The sequence below is a fragment of the Capsicum annuum genome, chromosome 6, assembly GCF_002878395.1.
Source record: "Capsicum annuum cultivar UCD-10X-F1 chromosome 6, UCD10Xv1.1, whole genome shotgun sequence".
Lineage (NCBI taxonomy): Eukaryota > Viridiplantae > Streptophyta > Magnoliopsida > Solanales > Solanaceae > Capsicum > Capsicum annuum.
In genome coordinates, this window is record NC_061116.1 from 159,227,594 (window position 1) to 159,243,197 (window position 15,604).

A 15,604-nucleotide genomic window follows, 5' to 3' on the forward strand; every position below is an offset into this window, starting at 1 on the left:
TTATTTTATTTTATGTAAATACTCGGTGCAAATAAATATTTATCCCCTAATGAGTCCCCTAATGGTACTCAAAATGATTAATAGTGTGCCATGTATATCCAAGCTCAAAATAGACAATTCAGAGGGCCTTCAGTATATGGAAATTAACAAGATGGAGTATACTTCTTTCGTTTCATTTTTTTTTTTCGCCCTCTTATAAAAATTAAAATTAGTTGTTTCAATTTAGTTGTTCAATTTATGAAATTAAAAGAAGTTTTATCATTTTGTTCAATACCATCTCTATCATGAAATGACAACATGAAGTATTGATAGTCAAATTTATATTTTTAAAGTATAATTACTAATGCGCTAGTTCAGTAAAATAACCCCTTATAAATATTTTCTTAAAAAGAGTGTGAAGTCAACATGACCAGGTAAAATGAAACTGAAGGAAGAGTACAAAATAGGAAAGTTCCAAATCACTAATGAAAAGGATAAAGCATCATCTTCACTGTCAAATAGAGGACGCCAGATACTATTATATTAATCAGATATCGTACATGATACATGATTTATAAACTAAACCACAATAACTTAAGCACACAGTAGAATCAGCAGACACCAAACATAATTACACAATACTGATCCAGGTAACACATCCAGTAATCTTCAGTCTTTAAGGTAACGTGTAAGCTGCAAAACAGGACAAGATCAGGTTTTAGTATTGAGGAACTATCAGAGATATGAAGAGGAATTATGAGTATTAAGAACATATACTCCCTTCGTTTTGTTGCTGCAGGGAGTTCGATTCTGTTGTATTTTGATGCTATATATCTATATAAATAAGATGTTACCATTCTATAGATATAGAGATGAGAGAGATTGATTAAAAAATTGAAAAACTCCCTTCGTTCCAATTCAGGTGAAGATTTTGACTAAGAACGAAGTATTAAAACAAAGGAATTTTTTAAACTTAAGATCTAAACTAAATCATAGATATATATTTGTCATTCTAAATTATCAGGATAAAATGAAAAGTTTGAAGTTAAGTTTTTACTATTACTGAATATAAAAACGTGTTGTTCTTCATGGAACTAAAAGAGTGTCATATAAATTGAAACAGTGAAAGTAGTGTAAAAATGACTTACGTCCACACTTGTAGCCGATGGGACGATTGGCTAGGTTGCAGCGCTTGGGAATGGTTACAGCAACTTCAGGCTTGGCTCCAGCGCTCTTAGCAGTATTTGAAAGCATAACAGCACAAATACATTTCGGATTCTGTTTCAATTTCTGAATCTGTAAACAACAACTTCTTGAAACAGATGCATTCTCATCCGATGCTGCTTCCGCACAAGGAATCAGGTTCATGGCTTCCACATCCGGAGAGTTTCTGCCGCATTCACCAGCTCCATCAGCTCCAATGATTGCCAGTAGCACAAGAAATCCAACAACAAACATCATGTATTTCATTGTTATAGTTGCAAGTAATTTTTGCTCCTACAATTTAAGTTGTTGTTTACCCTAGCTCCATGGTCTTTATATTGAGCATCTACTCTAGTTACTGCTAGTGCTGATACTTAAAATCCACAAAAGTATACCATAGTGGAGGATCCACTACAACTGAGCATGCTGTGTTTTATATATATATATATATATAAATAACCAGCTTCCATCGAAACTCAAAAGCAAATTCATTATATTACTCCAACCATAATTGTCATTTGAGATGCATTAAGAAGTGTTCACATTGGCAAATCACGACACTAGGAAAACAAAACAATTCAAATTATATACTAGTACTAGTACAGAAAGAACTCCATAATTTCTCATCTCACCTACCAACTAAGATGAGTGCTTTAGAAACTTGGCAATCTTTAAGGGGTTACTTAGTTTATGGGGGGGGGGGGGGGGGGGGATATTGATACTATATCCAGAAAGAATACTTGGTTTACCTACTAAACATGCAGAAATTATGTATTAGATGGTTTGTTTAACTATGCGGTAAATAATAATGTAAGAATTTTTATGTGAATGTTGATATAGGGATATGTGGGAATTGGTTGTTTGTTGCTAGTTAAGAAGAGATTTATACATGTATCATAAAATTAGCATTGCTAATATCATCTTTGGTAGATTTTTAATTAGTTATTTTACATAAAATTCAATACATTAAGTTTGGTGTTTAATTTGATTATCATTTTTCAACCTTACATAAATAAAGTAGGTATAAGTTATGAGTTAATTTATGTATTTTTTAATACGGAGTAGAAGATTAAACTAATACCCCAATAACTAAATCATAAATAACTGATCCCCATATTATTCATACATGCATAATTGATCCTTATATTACTTGTAACTATATAACTTTAACCAACAACCAAACAATAGAGTTATATATTATTCATGCACTAAAATGAGCATATACCATGTTTAGTAGCTTTTTAGACATCAAAGACGATGTTTAATTATCATTTTACAACCTCACATAAATAAATAATTTATGAGTCAATTTATATATTATTTTAATATGATGTCTACATTAATAACTAAATCCCAATAACTTGCAATATCTTGACTCTTTGTTTTTAGGATTTCATTTTAGCACTACAAAGAAAAAGGTAAATTATGTGAGATTAAAATTGCAATTTGCGAAAATTATAAGTTTCCGCAAATTGTAGTGTTAACCTCCATAATTTTTATTTTTTTTTTGTGCTACCAAGTTATTGTTATTGTTGCATGACCCTCCATGGTCTTTCTACTGAACGGTGACACGTGAAATCCACGAAAACAATTGTGGGAGAGGCACTAATAAAGCATATATACTTTATTTTTAATAGTGTAGCTGCTTCATCGAAAGAAAATTCATTATTACCATTGCCATTATTTGATGCATTAAGAGGTGTTTACATTGGCAAATTATCCTGATTCTCAAAAACAATTCAAACTATAGTACAGCAAGAACTCGAGAATTCCTACTCTCAGAATCTCATCTACCAACTAAGATGAGTACTTCAAAAACTTGGCTATTTTTAAGGGGTTATTTAGTTCATCTACAAGTTGCGCAGGAATTATATTACATGATTTGTTAAATTAGGCAGTAGACAATAATGTAAGGATTTTATTGTCTCATGTTTTGATGATTACTAAATGATATTGGAGGACTAGGTCCGTTGCATATTTTGTCCTGGTACAACTGTCACATCTCTGCACAGTTTTGTCCGCTAGTGCAACAAACCGTGCAGGTGCACAACGTACCTGATTGTACAGCTGGTCCAATCAAATTTCTATCCTTAATTCTACACTACTATAAATACTTAAGGATGCTTTTTCTTTCATAGTTTTTGCAATTTGAAGAATTTCATGGCGGTGGCAAAAACTCTCTAAGCTCAAGTTCTGAATCTTTTGTGCTTAAGGTCTAGGTTTTCTTGAGTCAAGTCTTGTTTTATAATTGATTTACTCAAATATAAGAGTAAAGCTTCTTTTTTGTTGTGAGTCTCTCAGGTAGAGTTATCTAAGTTTACAAGGGTTAGAGTTAACCGATATTGAAGAGTGAAATTGATAAAGCTGTCAAGAGGTATTTGTAATAGAGTTATTACAAACTAGAGGAACTTAAAGTTAAGTTCTAATGGAGTCTGTAATCAAGATGAGTTTTGATTATAGTGGAGTTTGAGTACTTGTGAGTGCAACCCGTAGTTTTTTCTCCCTTCAACAAAAAGGTTTCCACATTAAATCATTGTGTTTTTTACTTTACAGTTTATTTGTTTTGTATTTGCATGTGTTGCAATATTTTGTTTGTTGGGGACCTAGTCCCTTGGTGGTGTATAATACCTGCGTTACAACAATTGGTATCAGAGCAAGGATACTCTAAAAGGCTGACACCTAGACTGAATTCTTGATCATGGTTTCACCACCAAATCTGGAGGAAGGATAATCTACCACTAGGTTACCCTATTTCAATGGGCAATACTATGAACGGTGGAAAACTAGGATGTACTATTTCATTATGGCTAAGGATAGTGAGCTGATGGATGTGATACTTGATGGTCCTCATATGCCAGTAAAGGAAGTCAAAGAAGAAGAAATAACTAGAATGGTTGTCAAAATTAGGAGAGAATATAATGACGAAGATCGTAAGAAAATTTAAATGAATTTCAAGGCCAAGAAATTGTTGGTGTGCGGGATAGAACCAGACGAATATAACTAAATTTCTTCTTGTAAAAATGCCAAAGAAATGTGGGATTTCCTTAGAATAGCTTATGAAGGAACAACTGATGTGATGGAGTTAAAAATGGATATATTGACCACTCAATATGAAGCAGTCTCTACGAAGGAAGGGAAAATCATTCAAGAGATTCACACAATATTTACTTCAATCATTAATTAGTTGCACTGCCTTGGTGAGTTTATTCCTCTGCATAAACAAGTGAGGAAAATTAAGAGAGTTCTTCCCAATTCTTGGGAAAGAAAAATTGATATTATTACTGAGGTCAGAAACCTGAAGACACTTACCATAGATGAACTGGTTGGAAATTTAAAGACTCATGAATTCAAGAAACAACAGGGTCAAGAAAAAAAGGATACTCAAAGGGAAAAGTAACTAGCATTAAAAGCCTCAAAGTCTAGAGAACATGATGCTGATGTGGCCTACTTGGCTAAGAAGATTGTAAGGGAAATAAAGAAAAATGGTCGGTTTTAGAGAAAAAAAAAGCATCAGAAGAAAGAGAGGTGATGTTGAAGTCTATCAAAAATATGGGAAACGTGGGCATTTTATTAAAGATTGTCCTCTTCACAAAATGGACTATCAAGAGTATCTAAAGTCAGGGGAGACAAAAGAAATAGGAAGGATCGGATTTCAGATAAGTCAAGAAGGAATATTGTTGTTGATTATTGTAATACCCCATATCCCAAAGTTTATGTGCATTATACGACTCAGAACTTTGAGTCGTGCATACTTTATGTAAGTCGTAAGTAGTGAGTCATGTCCATGTCAATGTGAGGTATATTAATTTTTGTCCAAGTTACACGTAGGGGCTACGAGTCGTATGGAGATGTTACTAGTCGTAGGTTTAGACTCGTATGTTGACCAGTGTATACTCTCTTGGATCCCGTCAAGCTTACGAATTAAGAGGCCTAGTCTTACCTTACCATACGAGTCGTATGGTTGAGTTGTGAAGACTGGTGACCAATTTCTGTGAAATTCAGTTCAAGGGCCTTTGGCTTTTTCCCCTTTATTAACTCCCAATCCACGACCTATATTCCCAAAGAAGCGTTATTTTCCTCCCCTTTTCAATTGATTAGGAACACTTTCCTCCTCCCATATTCAAGAACATCAAAATTAAGGTTTCTTCCACCAAGTCATCTTTCAAGTTCTAAAGTTCAAGCTCTCTTCACAAGTCAAGAAATTCCATGTATGTGGGGTTTATGAACAAGGTTATTATTTGATCATTGTACCCAAAAACATGATTTTAAGAGTGAATTTACATGTTTTACATTCCATCAACACCTTATGATTTTAGAGGCTTTCAGACAACTAGACAATCATTTAGTTTTCAGTCTATCTAGTTGTTTTGGATATGTTGAATTATGTTTCAGTATTATATCATACTGACATTTTATCAAAGTATCTTCTACATATGTTATCGGATTATTATTTTATTCGGTGCTCACAACAGTTATCAGATCATGAGTTAGCTTGGGATCACTTGTATCCTTAAGCACCATGTCAGGACTAGGGGTAGCCTCGGGCCGTGACAATTATGTAGTAAAACAAGCCTAGTTATCTAGGAAGATACCTTAAATGAATCTAATAAATTTGAAAAGACAGAGGAAAATACAGAGGATGCCTCTATGTTAGCTATGGAAAATAGTAAGATATCCTACAACTCTCTTTTTGCTCTCACGGCAAAATTAGATGATGAAGAAAAGAATGAGGTAACCTTTCTGATATTAAGAAGAACTTGAATGATTATCCCATAAGAAGATAAAGAAACATGCAAATATATTTCTTGATTTTGTGTGTGAACTTACTACTAAGTGGTATTTACTTGAAGATAAGGTAGAAAATCTAGAACGTGAAAAACTTGCCTTAACCATTTAGTTATATGAAGTAGGAGAATAGTCTTTAAAACTAAAATCTAAAATAAGGTTTTGATGGATCAACTGAAGAAAATAGATGAGTCTGATAATAAGGGCAAGAAGGAAGCTTCAAATTGATTTTGAAGAAGAGTTGAGAATTCTCAAAAGGTTCTTATGAGTGCACTTCATAAGAAGAGAGAATTAGAAAGAAACCTGGTCTGTATGAAAGAAGATCTTAATAAATCCATAAAATAGACCACATCTTCACATATCCTTACTAATCTAACCAGGCAGGGAATCAGTAATAGTAGAGGTCATGGATATCAGTACAACTCTCATGCTCTTGCAGTTTCAAGGCAAGTATGTCTCTGTGACTTAAATAAAGCCAACAATCCTCTATACACTCACTGTAGATGGGATGGTCACTTGAAGAGGGAATGTCAAGGATGGCTTAGAGTTAGGATGAACACTACTAGATATGTCTAGCAAAAGCATGCTTACCCTTACCCCCAAGGGATATAACTCCTTGATAAATTGAAGAATAATAAATTGCCTAGCTGGACCAAGAAAAATGTGATCACTCCGTTGTCTTTCTTTTGTGAAGTCATACTTAAGTGGGTTCCCAAATCTAACAAATGACCTTTGTATGTAGGTGGGAGTAAGAGAGGGCAGTCAAAGATGGTTCATGGATAGTAGATGCTCTAAGTATATGATCGGAAGAACTGACTGTTTTCTCACACTCAAGGCACTTCAAGGTGGAGGTGTCTCTTTTAGAAATGGAAAAAAAGGATATATCCATGGTATTGGAAAGATATGAAAATCCTTAAGCCATGCAATTGAGGATATGTATTATGTTCATGGTCTAAAGTATAGCCTTTTAAGTGTATCTCAAATTTGTGACAAAGAAAATGAGGTAAAGTTCCTATCTATTGGGTGCACTGTGTCTAATCTGAAGACAGGGAAGGTTACTCTAAGAATCTAAAATATCCAAGAATAAGTATTTAGTTGATTTAGACACTGTGGCTGACTGTAAATCAACCTACTTAAGTGCTCAAGGTGAAAATATTGATCTATGACATAGAAGGTTGGGACATGTAAGCCCCTCATGCTCAACAAACTGGTCTCAAAGGGCATGGTCCGTGTGTTCCAAGGATACAGTTTTTAGAAAACAAGGTAGGTGATGCTTGTGTCAAAGAAAAAACAAACAAGATCTTTCTTCAAGTAGAAGAAGTAGGTAAGTACTTTAAGACCTTTTGAATTATTGCACATAGACCTATATAGACCTGTCAAACTACAAAGTAGAGGTGGTAAAAGATATGTGTTGGTTATTATGGATGACTATTCCAGATTCACCTGGACCATATTCCTAAGAGCTAAGGATGAAACTTATGAAGTACTGGCAGTCTTTGCCAAGCAAATCAGATGAAACTAAACTACAAAATTATTGGATTTAAATCTGATCATGGAACTGAGTTTGGAAAATCCTTGAAGAATATTGTGCTAAAAATGGAATCAGTCACAACTTTTCTGCTCCAAGAGCACCTCAGCAAAATTGAGTTGTTGAAAGGAAAATAGAACTCTTATTGAATTTGCCAAGACGATGTTAATTGATAGTGGTCTTCTAAAAAACTTTTAGGCTGAAGCTGTCAATACTGCCTATTATGTGACAAATAGATACTTGATCAGATCACTATTGAATAAAACTCCATATGAATTTGTTTTCAACAAAAAGCCTAAACTTGATATTTTAGACCTTTTGGGTGTAAATTTTGTCCTGAATAATGAGAAGAATGATCTTAGAAAATTTGACTGTAAAAATGATAAAGCTTTATTTGTAGGGTACTTATCTATAAGTAAAGCCTGCAGAGTCTTCAACAAAAGGACACTATGTATGAAAGAAAGTGCACATATAGTTTATGATGAATCTGGAAAGCTAAAAGATTCTATTGAAGGCAAAGATTCTGACATAGAACTCATTCCTATTCAAAGGGGTTATATAGTAGAAGTTGAAGTTCAAGAATAGAATGATATAGTTATAGATGAAGGGTGATAGTTAATCAGGTCCTCAGTTGATGAATCCAAATGTAGAAGAGGAAAATCAAGAAGAATCTGCTCAAAATCCTCAAGGACCTGGCCCCAGTAGACCTCATCCTAGAAGATCAAATTTAAGGTATAAATCTTCTCGCCCACTTGAAATCTGACCTCTTTTTTGGAATTCAGAATGCAAATAAGAGCCAAAGCCAGGAATTTATGGCTTTCTCAACTTTTTTATCAGAAATTGAGCCTAAGAATGTAAAGTAATCCCTAAAAAATACTGGCTGGATTAATTCTATGCAGAACAAACTTTAATAATTTAAAAAAAACAAAGTCTGGTACCTGATCCCTAGGCCTATTGACAGAACAATCATTGGGACAAAATGGGTGCATAGAAACAAGCAGGATAAACATGTCACTATCAACAAAAATAAAGGAAAGCTTGTTGTTCAAGGATATAATCAGGAAGAATGTCTTGAGTATGATAAGATCTTTTCTTCTGTAGCTAGGATAGAAGCTAACAGGATTCATATTGCTTTTGCAGCTTACATAGGTTTCAAACTTTTCCAAATGGATGCCAAGAGTACCTTTTTAAATGAAAGTTTGAAGAAAGAAGTTTATGTCAAACAATCTCTAGGTTTTAAGGATGTAGATTTCCCACATCATGTGCTCAAACTGGATAAAGCTCTCTATGGGTTGAAGTAGGCACCTAAATCTTGGTATAAGAGAATTTAAAGTTTTCTTCTAGAAAATGACTTTAAGTGAGGAAAAATCTACAATACTCTCTTTTTGAAGTCCAGAGGTAATTGATTATGCAGATCTATGTTGATGATATAATCTTTGGAGAAACCTCTGAATCTCTATGTGAAGAATTTGCAAAATTAATGGAAAATGAGTTTGAAATAAGGAGGATAGGTCAATTGAGCTTCTTCCTAGGCCTGCAAATTAAACAGACCTTACAAGGGATAATGGTTTGCCAAGAAAAATACATCAAAGAGCTGCTAAACAAAGATAATATGGAAGATACCAAGCCAATTAATACTCTAATTAGAACCAGTTCAAAGATGGTTAATGATGAAATTTGTCCCTCAATAAATGAGACCATGTATAAAGGAATTTTGGGATCCTTATTATACCTCACTGCAAGCAAACTAGATATTGTGTTTAGTGTCTGTATATGTTCTAGGTTTCAAGCATGTCGAAATGGGTCTCACCTAAAAGCTGTAAAGAGAATTCTTAGGTATTTGAAAGGTACAGAGGACCTGGTCTTATTCTATCCATATTGAGATAGTTTTGATCTAATAGGTTATGCTGATGTTGATTATACTGGGTACTTGATGGATAGAAATATCACCTCAGGAATGTATGATTATCTGGTTCCTCACTAATTTCATGGTCTTTTAAGAAACAAAACTTAGTTGCACTATCTATTACTAAAGTTGAATATATGGCTGCACCTTCTTGTTGTGCTCAATTGTTATGGATCAAACAACAACTAAAGGTTTTTGGGATTGTTTCTGATAATATTCCTATAAAGTGTGACAATGAAAGTGCTCTAAACATGGCTAAGAACCCGTTTCAGCATAATAAGACAAAGCATATTGATGTGAGGCATTATTTCTTAAGAGATATTATTGAAAAAGGTGCCATTTTTATGAAATTTAGTAAGTCTGAAGATCAGGTATATCTTTATAAAGGCTCTTCACAAGGAGCAATCTGTGAAGAATAGGTTGAGGTTGGGCTTCATCAAGATGAATTAACCTACTTGGTAGATTAATTTTCATCTATTCATTAGCTATGATTAGGAGACTAGTATCCCTGATGAAATTTGTGCTTTTTGATCTAAATCTCAACCATAACTTTGCAAGTATACAAGTACAGTGAGCCACTTTGAAGGGGAACAGAAGAGACAAAAACAATATAAAAGATTCACTCAAGCAAAGTGATGGACCTGGTCCCTTTCTACAGATTAGTATCATTAATATGTTTTTCAAAATTTACATAAAGTCTGGTCTGAAAAGCCATGTACTTTCCCACCTGTTTGTAAACTATCAAATCATCGAAGAAACAAAAGGTCGCACCTATAGGGACCAGACATGTCCTTTAATTTTTAAATCCAAACATTGCACTTTTTCTTTCTCATCAAAAATCAAATCAATCTATTTTTCTCACATATTTCATTTCCAAAATTAGCACCAAAACTTAAATCTCTTGCGTTCTCAGAAAATTCTCTTGCATTATTTCAAACCATTCTCAAAAACTCCAAAAGGCTGACTACACCTCACCTTTAAGACCCACAAAAGACTCTAAAATTGTTCAAACTCCTTCACACTAGTACAAAAATTCTCCAATTGTAAACTATTTCCCATCAGTGTTTATGACTAAAAAAGATCTCCCTTTAAACCCCCTTCAAGACATTAACCTCCCCTAAAAATAGTGGTTGAGTCGTCTTCCTCACCAACTTACATGGATGAGTTAATTAAGGAACAAATCCCAAAATTAGTAGAACCCCCATCTGAGTCCGCTATAATGGTTGCCTAAAGTGAGGCTTTTGGGTCACTCATAGAAGTTGAGTTCACTAAAAGCCCCTCTCCTTTAGAATTACTTAAGAAACCTGATCACTCCAAAGTCCTAAAAGAACCTGGTTCTCCCACCCTGTGTGACTCAAATCCCATATTTATCCAACTCTTTGATGAAGATCTCCCTGTGAAAAGTATAACCCATCCAGTAGTGAGTTGGCTGAGGATAACTAGGTTGCTAAGAATCTTATTTTACTCTCAAATTACACTAGAGAGCTTAATTCTAGAGGAGCAAGTTGTTGGTCAAAAAATAAGAGATATATCTCCTAAGGATGATCAGGTTAATGGTTCATTTATTCCACCCATAAATAAAGAAGAGGAGATTGATGATGAAGACTCTCTTAAGGTGGGAAGTACAAAGGAAAAAAGGTAAAAAAGAAAAGAAAAAATGGAAGAGATAGGGAAAATAACTAAGACAACAATGAGTGTTGAGAAACAACTTATGAGGGATGCTACGAAGGAAAATAAGTCAGCAACTGTTAAGATAAGAAGGTCAAAAGAAGGGACTGTGATTGAGATAGAAAATATTAAAGTGGTTCATATTAGATAGGGTGATAAAGAAATTGACCTTGATGTTGTTACTACAACAGAGAAAAGAAGGAAAAGAGTTCATGATGAAGGAAGGACCAGGTTCTCCCCTACAAAATCTAGGAGTCCAATTGGGATGAGACAGAAACACATAACTATGAAGAAGAAACAAGCAACTGTGAGACTTAGTCCTAAGGTGAGAAAAGTGATAGAAGTAAAACCTGATAGTGGTTATAAAAGAAGAAGGGTGGAGGAAGAAGAGAAGTATATGACTAGAAATAAAAGAAATAAGACTGTGAGAACTTAAAAGGTATTGACTAGGAGAGTCTTTAACTCTAGAATTTTTGAGTAACCTGGTGTTATGTAGTTAGTTAAGTATTTTAGGCATCAAGGATGGTTAAAGCTCCTAGAGAAACCATTTCTTCTATCTTTGAAGAAGAAGTGAGGCAATTTTACTATACAATGAAATTTATAGATGATAGGCTGAGTTTGACTGCCTTGGTTCAAGGGAAGAAACAAAAATTAGATGAAGAAATTCTTGAGAAAATCCTAGATGCTCCCATTGTTGGTGTGAGGACTGTTTCAAAACAACAATACTCAACTGAGTTCATAGTGGATGCCTTAAAAATATAGGGGGGACATCTGTGGATAGTGTAAGAAAGAAATTTCTTAAAAGTGAGTTTCAACTGGTGTTTGAGTTTGTCAACAAGGTAGTGTTGCATAGATCTTAGAGGAGGACAATAGCATCTGTCGTGTATTGTATGTGATTGAGTACCTCAGTAAGTTTGAATTGATCAGTTTACCTACCTTTATATTGGAGCATATGTATAAGGTTATCAATGTGAAGTATGAAAAACATGGAATGCCATATAGTTATTTCCTGCACAGAGTATTTGATCATATTATAGTTACAGGTAAAAAGGAGACTACTGGAACTATAAAGTAGGTATTCACTCTAACAACCTTGATTGAGAATGAATATCTAAAAGGAAAGGTGTGTACCATGTCCAAAGTGTTAGAGTTACTATATAAACCCATGAAAAAATAAGTAAAGAGGTAAAGGATATAAGTGTTAGTTTGACTGCTAAGGATGTAAAGATTCTACAATTGAAGATGAAGAATCAACAACTCGTCTCGAAGGAACCAAGTAATGTTAAAGCACTTAGAGAAAAAAATGGTGAACTTAAGAAAAAGGTCTTAACACTCACAGAATAGGTTCAAGAGATGAATACAGAAGTAAAGGGCCTAACTAAGCAACTTTTGAACTCTCATACTGCAGAGAGTGCTAGGATGGAAATTCTTCTCAAGTCCCTCTCCCCAAAACCTCCATCTAACTAAGCCCCCCATTTAGTATTCCATTTCTTATGTCAGCTTCTTTTTCTTGATTCCAGTGGCTTTTTAGGATCAAGGATTTTATGTTAATTTCCATGGCATTGTATGGTACTTGCTGTCTTTAATGAATATAATCTTAATTTATGTCTATTAATTGTTTCTCCTTCTTTATAGTTGTTCACTGATGTTAATATTTCCCTAGTGGTCATGAGTTAACCGATTTGTGTTGATTCACTATCCTGATTTACTGTTCTTACTTTTTTATGATGCCAAAATGGAAAAAATTGATTCATAATGGTAGGGACCAGGTACCACAGTGGTAGGGACCAGGTACCATGAGTAATATGATATGAGGTGCTGATGATAGAAAGAATATTGATCGGGGAACACACATAGATAATGTTATGATATATGTGATAAGAGAGCGTGAAGGGATGTCACGGATAGGGGGAGTACTTATGTGTGCTGGTGTAGATACAGCTATACTTAATTTGAATGAATTTTGATATCTTGAGGAAATGATTTGTCATCATCAAAAAGGGGGGCAATTATTTTCTCATGTTTTGATAATGACTAAATGATATTGCAGGACCAGTTTCCTTACATACTTTGCCCTGGTACAGCTTTCACATCTCTAAACAGTTTTTTCCGTTAATGCAATAAACTATGCAGATGCACAGTGTACCTGATTTTACACCTGCTCCAATCAAAATTTTATCCTAAATTCTACACTACTATAAATAGTTAAGGATATTTTTTCTTCTATAGTTTTTGCAATTTGAAGAATTTCATGGATGCGGCAAAAACTCTTTAAGATCAAATTCTAAATCTTTTATGCTTAAGGTCTAGGTGTTCTTGAGTCAAGTCTTGTTTTGTAATTAATTTACTCAAATATAAGAGTAAAGCTTCTTTATTGTTATTGAGACTCTCAGGTAGAGTTATCTAAGTTTTCAAGGGTTAGAGTTTATTGATATTGAAGAGTAAAATTAACAGAGCTATCAAGAGGTGTTTGTAATAGAGTTATTACAAACTAGAGGAACTTAGAGTTAAGTTTTAATGGAGTTTGTAATCAAGATAAGTTTTTATTATACTTGAGTTTGAGTGCTTGTGAGTGTAAGCCGTGATTTTTTCTCCCCTTAACAAGGAGGTTTGCACGTTAAATTATTTTGTTATTTAATTTAAAATTCATTTGTTCTGCATTTACATATGTTGCAATATTTTGTCTGTTGGGGACCTGGTCCCTTGGTTGTGTGTAATACCTATGTTTCAACAGATTGTTATGCGATGAATAATGAGATAGAAAGTGTGCTGTGAAGGTTCTTGTAAATCACTAGATAGCCTACCTCGATCGAAGCAAATATATTCCTTATATTAAAGCATTCAATTCCTTTTTAGCCAATATAATCTTAGTAATAGTTATGTGGGGAATTCTTTAAGAGGTTTTTCGATTGATGGTTATGAAGTGATTTGGTCATGTGTTATAAAATTAGTTACTATCAGGTATGAAAGTTGTTCTAACCAATTTTTTGTGTAAAATTCAGCATATCAAGTATGATATTTGATCTTCACACAAATAAAAACGTATAAGTTATAATGAGTTAACTTATGCATTATTTTATGTGGAGCATAAGATGGAACTTAATATATGTCTGTAAGAATTACAATACATGAATTTTTTCTTACCGAGTAATTCATTGTAACTTAATATATATTATTTTCAAACAAACAAGTAAACAAATAGTATAGTTGTAGCCCATCCCACCTTCTAGGATAAGAGAAGAAGAAGGAAAAAACTTTGAGCATTAAGAAAGATAAAAATAATATGGAGTAATTGATAAAATTAGTCACGGAACTATATGAGATAAAAATATAGAATAAAAATTTTCTAAAAGTGAATTGATAGGGTTAAATGAGTAACTTGTTATTTTAAATCATAGATGACTAATTTTCACAAAACTTATTTTATTTTTTTCACATAAAATTATACATAATTTCCTCATAAGTTATGTGAGCTATAATTATGTAAAATTAGGATGGAAGATTAGTTAGTACTTTCTCTATTTAGAATGATGATTTCTCTCAGCTAACATTGAACATGGACCATAGAACCTAGACGCAAACGAGCAAATCTTTCAAATCTTTTCAAATATTGAGAAGACATAACTAAATTCACAATAATATGAGGCATACCAAATCGGCTGGTTGAGGAGGCAACATACACAAAGGCTGAACTCCTGATCTTGAAATACCATATTTAGATACAAGCATTGAAGGATAAACAACACTCGAAGTCTATGGAGTAACATAAGGAGATCTCAATACTACCGAAGGATCTATACAACAAATTAGAGAAATACCATAGGCAGGCTCTGGCATAGATGACGGTACAATACTCAGAGTTGTAGGAACACCGGGTGCACTCAAAAGGACACCCTCCAAATATGTCGGCAAGTGAATCAGTAATTGATGTCACCTAAATTATACCTCCAAGGAAGTATAATATGGTCGTTGTCAAATAAAGAACCCAACAAAGGTTGGGGTCGAACCCACAGGGAATAGAGCAAATTTTTGTAAAGAACTTACTGATATAGTCGAAAAGTATAGAAAATAAATGGGGGATTTTGTAATAACAATACTAACAAATCTTAAACACTTTAGGTCGAAATCAATATGAGATAAACACTAGGACTGTATTCCCCGTGACTTTCTAACTTTGAAGATTTATTATGCTCACCAAACTATCTCGGTGTCTTACATGTAGAATCTAACAAGTTATATATCACAAATCATCTCTCAACAATCTTTAGTGAATTTCATTCATTTCATCTCGGTCGTAGATTTTTGCATTACTAATCCTTGTCTTGGATCCCAAATTAACTATCTCCTCTCGATCTCAAGTCAATTAGATGAAGGTTGGTAGCTTCAAATTACTATTGTGATCTTTTTTTCTAATATCATCCTCTCTCTTGCGTTAGTATCAAGTACATGCAAATTCTTAGCCTTTGTAGTTTATAAGAAAGCAATCAATTCAAATAACATCACAATACATACATAAATATCGATCAAGAAAGACT

General features: G+C 33.7%; 1 protein-coding gene across 1 annotated transcript; it reads right to left on the reverse strand.

Annotated features, from left to right (window-relative positions):
- Nucleotides 1-465: 465 nt before the first annotated feature.
- Nucleotides 466-1,604, reverse strand: LOC107874970. Its single transcript, XM_016721652.2, has 2 exons — nt 1,128-1,604; nt 466-672 (listed from the first exon to the last, which is right to left on the reverse strand). Exons 1-2 carry the CDS (start codon nt 1,447-1,449, stop codon nt 656-658), a joined length of 339 nt encoding a protein of 112 aa, XP_016577138.2. The 5' UTR covers nt 1,450-1,604; the 3' UTR covers nt 466-655.
- Nucleotides 1,605-15,604: the final 14,000 nt, after the last annotated feature.